Source organism: Clytia hemisphaerica, unplaced genomic scaffold (assembly GCF_902728285.1).
Source record: "Clytia hemisphaerica strain Z4C2 unplaced genomic scaffold, Clytia hemisphaerica genome assembly, whole genome shotgun sequence".
Classification (NCBI taxonomy): domain Eukaryota; kingdom Metazoa; phylum Cnidaria; class Hydrozoa; order Leptothecata; family Clytiidae; genus Clytia; species Clytia hemisphaerica.
In genome coordinates, this window is record NW_027103770.1 from 954,656 (window position 1) to 969,663 (window position 15,008).

At 33.4% G+C, this 15,008-nt stretch overlaps 1 protein-coding gene across 1 annotated transcript; it reads left to right on the forward strand.

The window, feature by feature from the left end:
* Positions 1-2,015: 2,015 nt before the first annotated feature.
* Positions 2,016-3,173, forward strand: LOC136805879 (uncharacterized). Its single transcript, XM_067062447.1, has 2 exons — positions 2,016-2,123; positions 2,446-3,173. Exons 1-2 carry the CDS (start codon positions 2,090-2,092, stop codon positions 2,913-2,915), a joined length of 504 nt encoding a protein of 167 aa, XP_066918548.1. The 5' UTR covers positions 2,016-2,089; the 3' UTR covers positions 2,916-3,173.
* The last annotated feature ends 11,835 nt before the right edge of the window (positions 3,174-15,008 follow it).

Sequence of the window (15,008 nt, forward strand, 5' to 3'; positions counted from 1 at the left end):
CAAGGAAGATGAAAAAAAGGAAGAATCAAAATTGCTCATACAAAGTCATTATGATTGATGATTTTCGATTATTTATTTTTGCTTTTTTTTCTATCCTCTAAAATACATCCTAAAGTCGTTAATATTTAACGGAGATTAACAAAGGTAATGAAAAAAACATCAATTTTTCTTCTAAATTATTTGCATCTGTTGAGTCATTTACTAAAAAGTATGGTATTAATTTGATTTTTACACCATTGTGAGGCTGAAAGATCGGCGAGATAATACACCGCCGTATCACAGCCGCGTCGGAACTTTTTCCTCAACAGGGATAAAAATTCCTATTTGAAATCCAAGGGGGATATAAGTTCTACTGATCTAAAGTAAAAAATTCCAGTGGGGATGGTTTTGGAGTGCCATTTTTAAACATTGAATTTTCGAATGGGAATGAAATCAAAGTAAATTTCCCAGTGGGGCTGAAATTCCAGGGTATTAACCCACCGGGGACGAAATGTTTGCCAAATTTTCAAGCGGGGCTGGGATCCCAGCGAGTCTGTGACACAGGGGTGTGTCAATATCCCTTCAATCTCCTAAATATTACAAATATTGCAAATAAGAAACAAAAGTTCTCAATAAAAGTATGTATTTTTGAGTTCGCCGACCTTTCAGCTTTCCAATGTGTAAAAATCAAATTCATACCATGCTTGTATCAAAAGTTTTTTTTCTCACTATTTTATCTTCGTTTTATAAAAACAAAAACTAATGCAGAATATCGTGCTTTTGATTATCTTTCCAACGGTACCAAATTTATTACGGTTGAATAGTTCCTCGGAAAGTTACAGAAAAAAGAAAGACTTTGCCCTTATTCTGCTGTTTGGCATGACTGGTTTAAAGCCCCAAAGGGGCTAGAGATGAATCTTCGATCTTTCTCAAGCAAGAAAAAGTGAAGCCTTAAGATTTGCGTCGCATTTAGATTGACGGATTGAATATAGCCCTTTCTTTGTTTTTAAGCGGTATAATTTTCAAAATCTGGCGTCAGGATTTATTTTTAACCTAGAGTTTGTGTACAAACCACGCGCAGGCGTTTTGGATGGGAAATAAGAGGCTTCATTTCTAGTCTATCAAGTTAGACGGTTAATTCAAACATAGTGGAAATAAAGCAAAAAGTAATAGAGGGAACAATTCCCCCCCCCCCCTCCCGTAACAATAGTCGTATTATCATATTTCATATACTGTACTACACACATTATAAACGACTCTAGTCTACTTCATTTCCCATCCAGGAGTTTCGGGTCTAGCCCCTTCGGGGCTTTGAAGTTACGTTAAGGGAACTAATTTTGGCGGGAACTAATTTTGACGTAGATTTAGCGAATTTAGACGAAATTCACCAAAATTAGTTCCCGCCAAAATTAATTTCTTTTAGGATTTTTGCTGCCCGACAAAATTAGTTCCCGCCAAAATAAGTTCCTTTAAGGTGGCCCTGGGCAAAAAAGGTAAATGTAAATCTCCCTCTGATTACATGGTAACTGCTACACCCCCGTATCAAAGATCCGGTGTGTTACTATAAAATCAATTTACTTCATTAATTTACTTTTTCAGAGTAAATCTTAAGTCACAGAAAATTTTTATTTATTTCTGAAGGCCATGGCGACAGGAAAAAAGAAAAAAAAGCGACATCGTTTGCCCATCGATCGAAGCTTTCCATAACGTTGTCGGAAATTCATAATGGTCATCTATCTCATAACAACCATTCATTTCGATGGAAACAAAAAAAGAATTGCCGTAAATTTCTCATCAATAGTTCGGTAGAAACAAGAAATTCAACATGTCCTGTGTTAAAGGAAAACATTATCGAACCCTTTAATTGCAATTTTTATGCCAACCATTAATTGTGTTAATTAGCTATTTACTGTTGAAACTTAATCTAATTAAGCTAATAAATTACTGTTTGTTAATTTCATTGTTTTCTTTGTCAATTTTATATAACCTATTATTAATGTTTGTCATTAGTTTGTGTATAAAAGGGAAGAACTTTTTCAACTATATTCATCACTCACAAATAAATTAACTCAATTTTTCTGCTGGTTCAGAAGAAGAACAAAAAACGAAAATGAAGATCATCATCGCTGCTTGTTTAATCGCTGGTAAGTGTCTCATCGGAAATCTTCTTTTCTGCACTATTTTACTTTGATTTTACTCTTGTAATCAGCAATAAATAGTAAAAAAGTTTAATCCCAATCGGGAAACTTCATTTAAATCTCATCCACATCACATTAAAGATTCTCCAGCATATTGTGATTTTACTATTTCCTTTTATTTACAACTAACACAAAAAGTACCCCAAGGGCAGCGAGACAGGGGTGTGACAGTGTTTACCAATCAAGCCATCGAACGTTATCTGAGGCTAATTCGACTTCACTTCTTTTGTCGATCAAAAGAATTCATCACATTCTTCCTTCATTCTAGCTATCAGTGGCTTGAAAGTTCCCGACATCACTGGCACAACACCACCAGCAATCGATTGTCCAAATAAATTATGTCATGGAAAAGCTGATGGAAACTACAACATCTATGGACAGGCAAGTTACTTCGTCCAATGTCTCGGAGGAAATGCTTATTGTCAAGCTTGTTGGCCATTAAGTTTACAATTCAGTGAAACGTGTAACCAATGTCTTTATAACAAAAAAGATGATTGCGTTACCACAGAGGCATGGCAACCAGCCACCACTTTCAATTGTCCAGACAAATGCCCCCATTATGGACCAGAATTCAGTGGAAATGTGGCTGACCCAGCTGAAAAACGACAATACGTTGCTTGTTGGCAAGGAGTTACTGTTGGATGTGTTGCTTGTCCAGGAAAATTGGAATTCAACCAAGACTGGAACGCTTGTCTTTATCAAGGAAAATACAAAACTGCTCCAGACTCAAGCCATTAATCACTGAGATTTAACAACTCATCAATCAATTTACTCATCTAACAACAGTCTTACTTGAGGCAGCTTTTTAACCTTTATACCATTTACATAAACCTTTTATATCAATATTTATATCTAATCTTTCAATGTATATGTTGTACACCTTTCCAAAATCTTTTAATCCTTTTAGTCCAAAGTAACTAGATTATTGCTATTTTTATTCAACATTTTTTAATCTAAACTTTAATAAGACCGAAATATATCTTATTGCAACTTCAAGAATTTGGAGTATAAATTTCCACTGGGGACGATATTTTGACCAATTTTCCAGGGTCTCAATGGGTCTGTGAGAAGGGGCTGTATTAGCCACAAGAAATTAACAAGTATTTTTAAATCCTTGGCCTGGGCGTGTCTATATGGTTTTTTTAGGAGGACAATTCTATAAGAACACGAGGCTAAAATTTGGCTTAAAATCTTAAACCAGATTGCAGCCCCAGATCCGACAAAAAAATGCTGGTTTTAAGCCTTTTTAGTATAATGAATAAATCAGCAAATTAATATTAGGTGCATTATGGCTTAAAAACTTAAAAATTAAGAACATTCAAGCGACATTCAAGCTCTTCATAGAAAGGCTTTGTAAGTTTGTTTGATTGTAAAGCGCTCCAAAAGTGAGAAGGTATACCATTAGTTTAAGTAAAGGTTTCATCTCTGACAAAACAAAAATTATTTTTCTTTTATGTAGCTCCATTTGAACCATAAACTAGCAATTAGCCATGGCTAAAAATGCCCTTCAGAGGCGCAGAGCATACCCAGCCCAGAGGAACCAGGACTAAAAAAACTCAAAAGAAAGTACATTTGAAATAGCCATTTGGTCAAGGGCAGCTCCATTTTTCAAAATGAAAGCGAGTCCAATATTTTGCTAAAATCAAAAAAAAGCTGCCATGATATGAAACAATACATTTCTTTCGATTTCTCGCATTCACAAATGCTCTGTGTAAAATGCACGAAAGTTAAAAAAAATATCACAAAAGAAATCGAAAGAACAACATGAACATGAATATTTTTCTGGCGAGCAGGTCCGCTACGTGAAGTAACAAAAGCCCCTGCAGAGCAATTAATTCAATTAAATGAAAATTCTAAGAAATTCACAGTGTGAGAAATAAGTCCCAGTTATTGATGGTTGGCGCTCATTCTTATACAAGTTTTATATTTGAAAAAAAGGCGATTATTTGATTCAAAATAGTATGATTGATTGTGGAGAGTAAAATTTCCAATCTTTACGGGAATTGAACCCATTTCCAGGGAAACGACTGAATGTTATTTTTTCTCCACTCATCAGGAAGTGAAATCATAATTCTAAAAGAATATATAGTCAGAAAGTTGCCTGAAGATTGTCACAAAAGTGGCATGAAACTGCCAGTAGCGGAATAAAAAAGTGTCTTTTCTTTCTGACTGACATCGCTCTACTTATGTATCGAGCACCTGTAAAAGACCGAAGAATTACTTAAAAGAATATATAGTATACACGCTTTTTATTTTATAAGATTATACTCCATAAGAATATTTATGTTTAAATTAGCCTAAAAATTAAGGTCGAATATGCTAATAATACAACCATCATGGAATCCAGTAACCGAACCTGAGAATGTCAATTTTAGAGAAATTAACCTTCAAATTGCCAAAATGCTAGATTTATGGAATCTAACGTAAGAATACCGTCAGAATATCTTAGGATATTTTTTCCCAAAAAAATGAAGAATGAATGATTAAATGAAAAACATCATGCTTATAAAAAAGCGTGTATACCAGGAAGCTTTGTTAAAGGAAAATTTTATTATGGATTATAACTCCTTCGACAGGAAATAAAATCTACTCTTAAAGCAAATAAATACTCCCTACAGTTGCATGTACAGCATGATGTGTCACTCGAGCAAGCAAAATTTCAAAACAGTAAAATTCCATTTCAAGTTCTTTGATTAGGTCAATGTCCGAATTCCTAAAAGTGTTGTAGGAAATATAATCGCAACATTCTTCGAAAATACTCATTTTTTTTACGAACGCTACGTTCTTGAAAAGAAAGTTTTGCCTTTAATAGAAGTATCGAGATCAATAGTGCTTAAAGGGAGTTTTTCTACAAATTATTGGAAAATCTCCCGCTATAGAGGCTGAAGATGAAAAATGAAGCACTTTCTTTTGATAATTCCCAGTACTTTTTCAATAGATATTTTAAATCAAAGAAGGTCAGTTTGGTGACGTCAGAAGCATGCTACTGCGACACTTTGAATGTAGGAAATGTGAAATGGAAAAGTCAGCAAGAACATTGTCAGTGTCATTGTGAATGAATGAAACCCATTGAAATTATAAATCTAAATCTACCAAGAAAGATCTCTAAAAAGGTATATTGCGCGAAAAGAATTTTCGTTGAAATTCACTCACGTTTTTGTAGCTGAAAGACTCCGAAAAAGTAAGTAGGAATAAAATATTTTCTTTAGATAGTCTTTATTAGGCATTTTAGTAAAAATTCGCGTTTTGACTCATGTAGGAAGTCATGACGTTACAAGATGTTTTGAGATGGTCAAATTTGTCAGCAGAACTTCATTGGAAACCACCAGGGAATCTCTATTCTATCAGGAGAATAAGCACTTTTAGAACCAGAAAAACTCGGAAATTTGCTGAAACCTTTTCTATCTTCACCCGAGGGGTAAGTATTTTGTAATACCAAATTTGCCTATAAATATCGCAAAATTTCTATAATTTTTAAAAATAAAGGTTTGAAAAAAAATCAACAATCTTATTGAATCGTAATTTTACTTCATTACTTGAAAATGGCAAGAAATTTTAGTTTGACAATAGGTAAGCAAGATGAAGATTCACCTGGTTCAATTTTTTTTTCATTTTTGATTTTTTTTGTCCAAGAAATCGAATAATATCTTTCCCTTCTTTTCTGTAGTATCACTAATGGTGATCCTTTGTTCAATCGAATCATTACCGAAAAACCGAATCCGAATCGATTCAATCGAGGATAAGATCGATGAATGTTATCAGCATCTGGAAAAACAGTATTGTGATACAGTGGTAGATATTTTTATCATTTTTCTTGGTTGAAGCCTCTGATGTAAAGGGAGGTTGTACTTTTATGATGTGACGGGATTGACCCTTTCTTCGTACGGTAATACGGGATTTGACGAAAAAGAGACGGGAAACGGTATTTTAAAATCAGACGGTGACGAATAGACCTTATCGGAGTTTATTACAGTGTATTTATTAGTTGAGTGTATTACAATAGAAATCTCTTAGGAATTCTTCGAGGGAATTCCATTGTAATACCCCCGAAACAATCCCACAATGCATCGCTGTTTTAAAAAAATCAAAAACTCCGATAAGGTCTATTCAGCCAAAATGTTTAAGAGAAAACGATATTACAAACCCCTACAAACCACCTTAAAACGAGTTTGTTAATGACTCAGAGGAACAATATGGTGTGCGGTTTGGGGGTCGAAAACAAGTTTGGTGGAAAAAGCTACTGTGTCCAAATGCGAGGGCTAAATCGCTTGAGAAAATTTTTTTTCTAATATTTTTATAAATCTTTAAAAAATCATAAAAACGACTATTGATCTCATACACTTGGAAGTGATTTACCCCTTGGTTGAATGGAACTGAAATAATGGATTCTTTCCAAATTTTCACCAATTTTCCAAGCAAACGGTTACCCGCGACCAGATATTTAGTAAAAAGCTGTTTTGGCATCAATGTTACAATTCATGATATTCATGACGTAATGTTTTCTACGGAAATACCCCAGTTTTAGCCAGTTTAAACTAGACAAAAGTTGTATAAAATTTACCACTACTGGCAAAAACCGGGGTATTTCTGTAGAAAACATTACGTCATGAATATCATGAATCGTAACATTGATGTCAAAACAGCTCAGAAAATACTACGTCATGGATATCAGGAATACTTTTATTTGATTCCTAAAATTAATTTTGACTTTTAGGATGAATGCAGTATGAAAAATCTGGATGATAAATGCTCCATGAAATTTGATTTCGAAAATTGGCTTTTGGTCCCGGTAAGAAAATGTTCTGGTGTCTTTTTCAGTTCATTTCTTATGTAATTCTACAAATATTTAAGATAGTTACTGACAATGTCGAAGCAGGGGCAGGATGGGGCTTTGACCCCCAATGATTTTTTCGAAGATTGTTTCTTAAAGTTTTCAAAATATTTTTATCCCTTTATCGTCTCATAATTAATTATTTTTCAATAAAGGTGGATGATTTTTGGTCTATATCCAGCAATGTAAAAGGCTTAATTTTTCAAATTTGCAAAAATGTTTCTTAGGGCATTGACTGAAATAACCTATTACAACTGAAAAATGAATAAATTTGTTTATTTTTCAGAATTCAAATGAAGTTGCAACAACATTGTTGAATTATTACCAAAAAGAACTAAACAATGTTCAGCCATTGAAACATCAATGTTTGAAAAGAGTTATTGGCAAATCCGTTTTTCAGAAAAGAAAGATGAAGGTAACTATACGTTATTTTTATAAGAACATCCAACATTTTTGGATATTCTTAATTTTTTGAGATTTAAACTTTTTTAACATGTTCTTATTAATAGTTTGTTCCTAATAAAAAAAATATGTATTGCAAAAAATTTGTCCCTAGTGCCTTCGGATGTTCTTAACTTTTTGAGTTTTAAGCCTAATAATATTCTTAACATGTTCTTTTTCTCGCCATTTTTGAGTATTTTTGTCCATTTTCTTAAGAAATTAGGTGTTTTAGAGTACGCGAAGTCTTAAAATGTTCTTAACATGTTCTTAACATGTTCTTAACATTTTGGCCATCGAAGCCTTATGTTCTTATATAGTCTGTTCTTATAAAAAAAATGTGTAGCGTAAGAGAATACACGGGTTGCAAAATTAAATCAATGCAGTCAAAACATGTGATTACTCGAAAAAGTTCACGTGATTTTATTCCCATGTTACTTGCTTTACAACTTACAGCTGATAACTTTATTAGTGTCAATAAATTCGAACCAATCAGAAATAAATGTTACATGTCATGTACTTAACAGGCACTTCCAGACTTAATTTTGCAACCTTTGTATTGAAAATGCTTCGGTAACGAATGTTACAATTAAAAGACCTCTTATATTATTCCATAGAACTCCAAAGCTGGTTACCAACCATCGCTTGGATTCGTTTTCGACAGACTGGAAGAGTGTAACAAAAAATCTGCGGGAATATTGATGGTGCAAGTCAGGCAATTATTCGATCTTTTGAACTATATAGAATCGTCGAATAGGAAAATTGTTTTAAAGCAAGATTGGAACTAGTTATAAATTTTTTCAGTGTTTCACCACGTTCCCCGGCAATATATTACCTTTTCATTATATTAAGAGCGCTTTATGTATGTAGACCTTAAGGATAATTTTGTAATATAAATCATATTATTTTTGTAATTCTAAATTATGTATTACCATAGTATAAGAAAGCCGCGGCTGGAATATGTACCGCATTGTCTTTTCAGCTAATTGCTGTTCCATCTCTGTCTCCGAGCTTTATAAGAACATCAAGATGCTCAGTTTATTATTGGTAGATAGTTTTTGAAATTGTTCTCTTATTTTCCTTCACAAAGAGTTTTTTTGTCGTCAAATTTCTTTGAATCTGTACCCAATAGAACACTTGAACTAATTTTGGACATATTTTAGGGGTATTTTGTGAAAAGAATAGTTTTTCGCCAAAATTGAAATTATAAGAACTATATTCAAGATGACAACTTTCCTGTCAATTTGAATGATAAATTTTGAAGGTGCTGGCTTGAAATTTTCAAAGTATTATCTTGATGTACTTTTTCATTGATTTCTGAAAAGATTTCACTGAAATATTGTGAAGGCATTTCGAGGCACCTCATTAATTTTTGAGTTCTTTCAGCCCAAGCAATTTTGTGCTTGTTTAAATTTCTTGATATTGATTTTTCCCTTACAATGATTTTATTATGCAAGTGTATTATCAGGGGCATATCATTAATGTCTAAAACACACTGAAAAGTAAGTATTAACGACACACTAATAAGATTTACCATTGAAGATGCTACATTACTGATTTCTTGATCAACAAATAGTCATCAAATACGACAGAGATAGAATAACAGAAAATCAGATGTTATCATTCCAGCCGCGGCTTTCTTACACTATGGTATTACCTTATTACATGAAAATAAATATGGAAGTATTTAACGGCCTTGAAATTAACACGCAAAAAATTAACACGAATTTTATTTGCTTTTTTAAGGACACCACGCCTGGTCTTAATTAAGGGTTTTTTTATTAACACGAAAATTTTCAATGCGTGTTAAATACTTCCATATTTATTTTCATGTGATAAGGTGTGTATAGCATCTATTTTACTAAAATATTTATTACATACTTTGATAGAATAACTCTCTGACTTAAGGGATACTTTCAGTGAAATATTTCTTTCCGCACCCCACCAAAAAATTCTCCAAAAATGTTCATGCATATTAAAGAATTCAAGTGTTCTTAGTTTTGATAAAAGCGGGTGGTTTCAGGGGTACCTGATTCCGCATTTCCGCCAATTTTCTCCAAACCGTCTGAAAAAGAACCTAATTTCCGCAACCGAAAATTCTTTTGAAATTGAAGGTTTTGTCCAAAATTCTGGAAATTTTGAATGTTTTTTGCCAATTCCGAAACTCCGCGAAATCATTTGCTAAATTTCGTTTTTCCACACTAAAATTGTCCAATTTTCCGTCTCCGATAGAGGACCCAATTTCTAAAATTCGTCGAAATTATTGTCGAATTTCGCCACACTGTTTGAAAAAAGGGCCGATCGTGCTCACCGCCAACCCCGAGTCCCCCCTCCCCAATAAAAGTACCCTTTTCTATTTCTAAAGCTTCAATTTGTAACTTGAAGGTGTTGCCAGATGATGAAGTAGTATTAAAATTGAAGGAAGGTCTTGATTTTTTCCACTTTTTAAAGTTGATGGTATTGAAAAGTCTAGTTACAGGAATGAAAAAGATGTTTTGATGATCTTTCTTATAAAAAGTCTACTTATTCAATGATTAATTTAAGGTACAAATTATATGTTTGATAAATGTACCTAATTTTAAAACAGTTATGAAAATATCCTAGCTTCATAAGTGATGGTTTTGATCCACAGTGGCAAAAAGTTCCACCGGGGCTGTGTGAGACAGGGATGTTTATAAATAGTGTTGAAGATCCTAGATATAAGTTGACGTCAATATTTTGAGTCAATGGTTTTGTTTAAAGTCTTGAAGAATCTTTGATTCGACAAAAATTTAGGCCAAATTTTTCGGACAAAAGGTTCTTGGTACTTGAAGAGTCGGAAGATATATAAGATTAAGTTTTCGAAGGAATCCTTGAATTTCAAAGAAATTTTTGGAGGTGTATTTTATAATTTTGTTTTGATGGTTGGTTGGAAATTGTTCAACAATTGCGCCTAAATTAAAAACATCCGTTTTTCTTCTACAGAAAATATTTCAGTTTTATTTTTTCCCCTGTATTCTTAAAGGTATTTTTAACGATTACTTTGATTGAAGTGAGCGATAAGGATTTTTCTGATTTTAACAGTAAATCAAGACAATTTCCTCTTCATTTTTTCTTCGAATTATACTGATACTGTGAAGCTTATAAACTAAACATTGATGATAATAATGCAAAGAGAGACTGGGACTGAGCCAACGTGATGCCAAATCTCGAGAAAATGCCAAAAAACGGTTTTTCCGGCATATTTCCGGCATTTTCGGCCGGAAATTGTTTTATTGAAAATCGGGCAATATCACATTTTAGGTATTGCTATTTTACATCAGTGTGCAAAATTTCATAAAAAGCTATAAAGTACAGCTCGAGAATTTCAAGAAATACCATTTTTCCGGAGATAATCAGCTGTTCCGGCGATATTAAGAAAGTTCCAGCTTCGAAAATCAGTTTTATTGACAATTGAGTCATGCTTGATGGTAGGCATTGTTATCAATAATGTTTTTGTGTGACAAAACAAAGAAATATTAGGAAAAAGTCTAATGAAAATCTGCAAATTCGGTGATTTCCGACTTATTTTCTTATCTACGAACCGAAAACAAATTGATTTATTTCCTAATTCTCCGAAAATAATACAGACACTCTATTCAACAGCTAAAAACTCACAAATGAAGAACACGAAAACCGAAAACCGAAAACGGAAAGAATAAGCTGACACCAAAAATCTCGATTTCGAGACAGTTTTATGTATTCTGTTAGTAGGAGCCGTACCAAATCCTGAGTCGTATAAAAATTAATTTAATATCCTAACTAAGTAAAAATTAATCGTAAATATATATCTTAGTCCTAACCCTAATCCTAACCTTAATCATAAACACTTCCTTAACTCTAACTTTCTCCTTTTAAAACGCTTAAACACGATGGTATAGTGCTAATCTCGTTCTTGACCCTCTTGGATTAAAACTCTCTAGCCCCGTTCGCCAATTTGGGTGCCCTGACTGTCTCTGAAAACTGGGCTGCTAGAGATAAAAACCGTAGAGGGTTACAGTCCGAAACCTAGGAATATAATGAACAACCCATAAAACTTGAAAACGTTTAACGTCACCCCTAGAAACGGTCCTTAAAAAACGTATGCGAATGGTAAACTTACAACAAACTTTAAACGTATGAAACCCAAAACAATAACAACTTGAATCGCTTGGAACTGAGTAAACGTAAAACTTGACCCATATAAAACTCGATCCAGCCAATGTACTTGAAAATCGTATAAAACCCGAAAATGAATGAAACTTGAGGAAACAAAAAAAACAAAAATTTTTTGAAAACCCTTGGAAATTTGAAATCAAATGAACTTTCTAAAATTAAAACTCAATAAAACCTCTGAAAGTTGAAATCGTATACGAAACCCGACGAATACTTAAACACTCGAAAAAGGAACATACGAACTTGCATTGATATAAACTTACAGAACACGTCTTAGAAAACGTCTAATGCTTCGGTACGTAGTCGAAACACAATTGGCGTTCATGAATATTCTATTCAATTTTGCAACGACATGTTTTATTATTAGCAATAATGATTCACAACTCATAAATTCTATTTGTATAACTAATATGGTAACAACAACCTACGGATCTTCGAAAAAATTCAAAAATAAATAGTATCTATCATATTTTTTAAAAAAATTGCCAAACACGAATTTTTAGGGGAAAAGTTTCTAGAATACGACTTGAACAGGTTTGAACGACGTGTGATGTACTCCTTGAAATCTACCATTTTTATGACCACGCAGAAAGTCCGAAAAGCTATAATTACAGAACGATAAAATTCCCAAATACGAAAAAACCGCCCAGTCTAAAAAGAACGCCCCTTACCTTTTCCTGATTTGATTTTCTACGAAACCGTAAATAAATTCACTTATTTTCTTATCTACGAACCGAAAACAAATTGATTTATTTCCTAATTCCCCGAAAATAATACAGACACTCTATTCAACAGCTAAAACCTCACAAATGAAGAACACGAAAACCGAAAACCGAAAACGGAAAGAATAAGCTGACACCAAAAATCTCGATTTCGAGACAGTTTTATGTATTCTGGTAGTAGGAGCCGTACCAAATCCTGTGGACTAAGAGCATGAGACAACTTTCGTTCTTTTCGTTTGACCAGTGAAAAGGGACCGTCTTATAAATGACTTTAATAAATATATTATAATCCTAAATTCCTAGACACAAACAATAAGTTACCTAAATTCTCCGTAATATATTTGTTTTTGATACTTTCCGATTTCCATCGACCATGCTTCATCAACAATCTATCTTGAATCCCGAGGTTGGCAGCTGCCGAAACGCCTCCAGATCTCAAACTATGTAGACCAAAAAGTGACTTTTTAAACCCAGAAACTTCCAAGACTGGTTTTAAAATCGTCCCGGATTGAAGAGTACGATATTGCTTTGTTGGCTGATCTTAATCTCTGTGACGATGTAAGAGCTCTAAAAATAAAATTGTCAGAGTTAGCAGGTTCTTTTATCTTTCTGCAATATCCCTCCAATACATTCACAGGGCATAAATTCGATTTTAACCTCGCTAAGTGTAACCAATGTCCAACCCTATAAACGTCGGTTTTACTCTTTTCAATAAACAAAGCAGCATGTGTAGTAAAAAAATTTATATCTGATCTTCGTAGATTCACACATTCGGAAAATCTCAAAAATCCAGCAAAAGAAACAAGTAATACTGTAATCAATCTGAAGCCTTTGAGGCCAGTCCTCGATGTTGACAAAACTTTTACCATCCTTCTTAACATGTCTACTGTAATAGGCTCCTTCTTTTTAGAGTTCTTCCCCACCAGCCTTTTTGCGGCCTCCAAAACATGTTCTAACATTCTCGACTGCTTGAATTCATATCCCGAAATGTTATGAAAATACTTTATGGCCATTACGGTCGACTCTATTATTGAAAAAGATTTTCCTTCTTGTATTGATCCGATTATAAACAAAATAATGTGTTGAATCTTTGCTGGGAATGGTTATATCTCTTTAAAACGATTAGACCAACTAACCCATTGTTTGAAATAACATTCATATTTTTTAATTGTGTTGTTAGCCCTGGAACAAATCAATACCCCTGGTACCAGATTAACTAACGATTGTAACTCCGGATCATTAACGTGAAAACTTTGTATGATTTTGCTTGAAACCAAATCTAAATAAAATAATTATCGATTAGAAAAACGTAAAACGGAATGATTAAATTTTTGTCTCCTAATATGGACCTTTTATATTCCCCTTGTGATACGAAAGTCCTAGAGTCATCATAAAACCGCTTTTCTCTCACGAAATCTTTAAAGACCCCTTCACTTTTTATTAAATATGGCCAAAACACCGCGGGAGGCCAATAGGGCACGATCAAAATACCTCTTGTTCTTCCTTTAGAAACTAAAAAATGTTTAATTGCTTTGGGAATTAAATAGACCGGTGGCACAATGAGACAAAATTCTCCAGTCCAATCGAAGGAAAAAGCATCCGTTCTAAAATTTCCCGGACAAAAATATTTTGAACAAAACCGATCATATTTCTTGTTGAAACTATCTGCAAATAAATCTATTGTAATCTTGCCCCATTTTTTTTTTTTTTTATTGTTCTCACAAATTCCTTTCTAATAAACCAGTCATCATAGTCTATTGTTTTACTTACTTTATCTGCTCTCTTATTGTGTTTTCTAGCGATCCAAGTCACTGTCAATTTTATGTCCTTTTTCTTACAAATCATAAAAATGTCATTGGCCAACCCTTGTAATAAATCTTGTTACTGCCAATCCTGACGATCAATGCGTGCAATGTTATCTGTGTGCCACAAAACCGTTTTATTCTCTAAAAACTGGTCAAATGATTCCATAGAATATTTTATAGCCAATAACTCCCTATACGTGGAATTTTCTCCTCTCTCTTCCTTTTGTAGATTTCTGTAGCAAACCAAATTATTTAAAACTGCTCCAATCCCTGTGGAACTGGCATCTGAAAAGACTTTTAACTCCGGAACTTCATATTTCTTTATGGCTCTTTTATTTAAAACACGTAAATTTATTTTCCAAAACAACACCTCCCTAAGGACGTCATGAAAAAATGTCAAATTCATTCTCTTATCCCAAGACACTCTAGATTCGATCATTTTATAAATTAAACGTGTTTTTAAACGAATGACATTTCCTAAAACAAATTTCATTGAAACTATTTTGCCTGCTATACGAGATAACTCTCTTGCTGTAATGCGTGTTGGATGTTGAAAAATGTTTTCAAGTGAAGTTAATAAAGATTGGATGCGCTTTTCGGAGATAGAGTAAGTTTTGTTTTTGAAATCGATTTGTATACCCAACCATTGAATCTCACTTACAGGTTCCCATTGCGATTTTTGATTGTTAGCTATAAAACCAGATTTTTCTAAAGAGCTAGATACAAAATTCGAATTTTCTGTTGCTTTCCCTCTCGAATATTCTATTGATAAACCATCGTCTAAAAAACATGCTATTCTAATCCCTTGAGCACGCCAATATTTGATAAGTACACTTACGATTTTGGTGAAAATAAGTGGCCC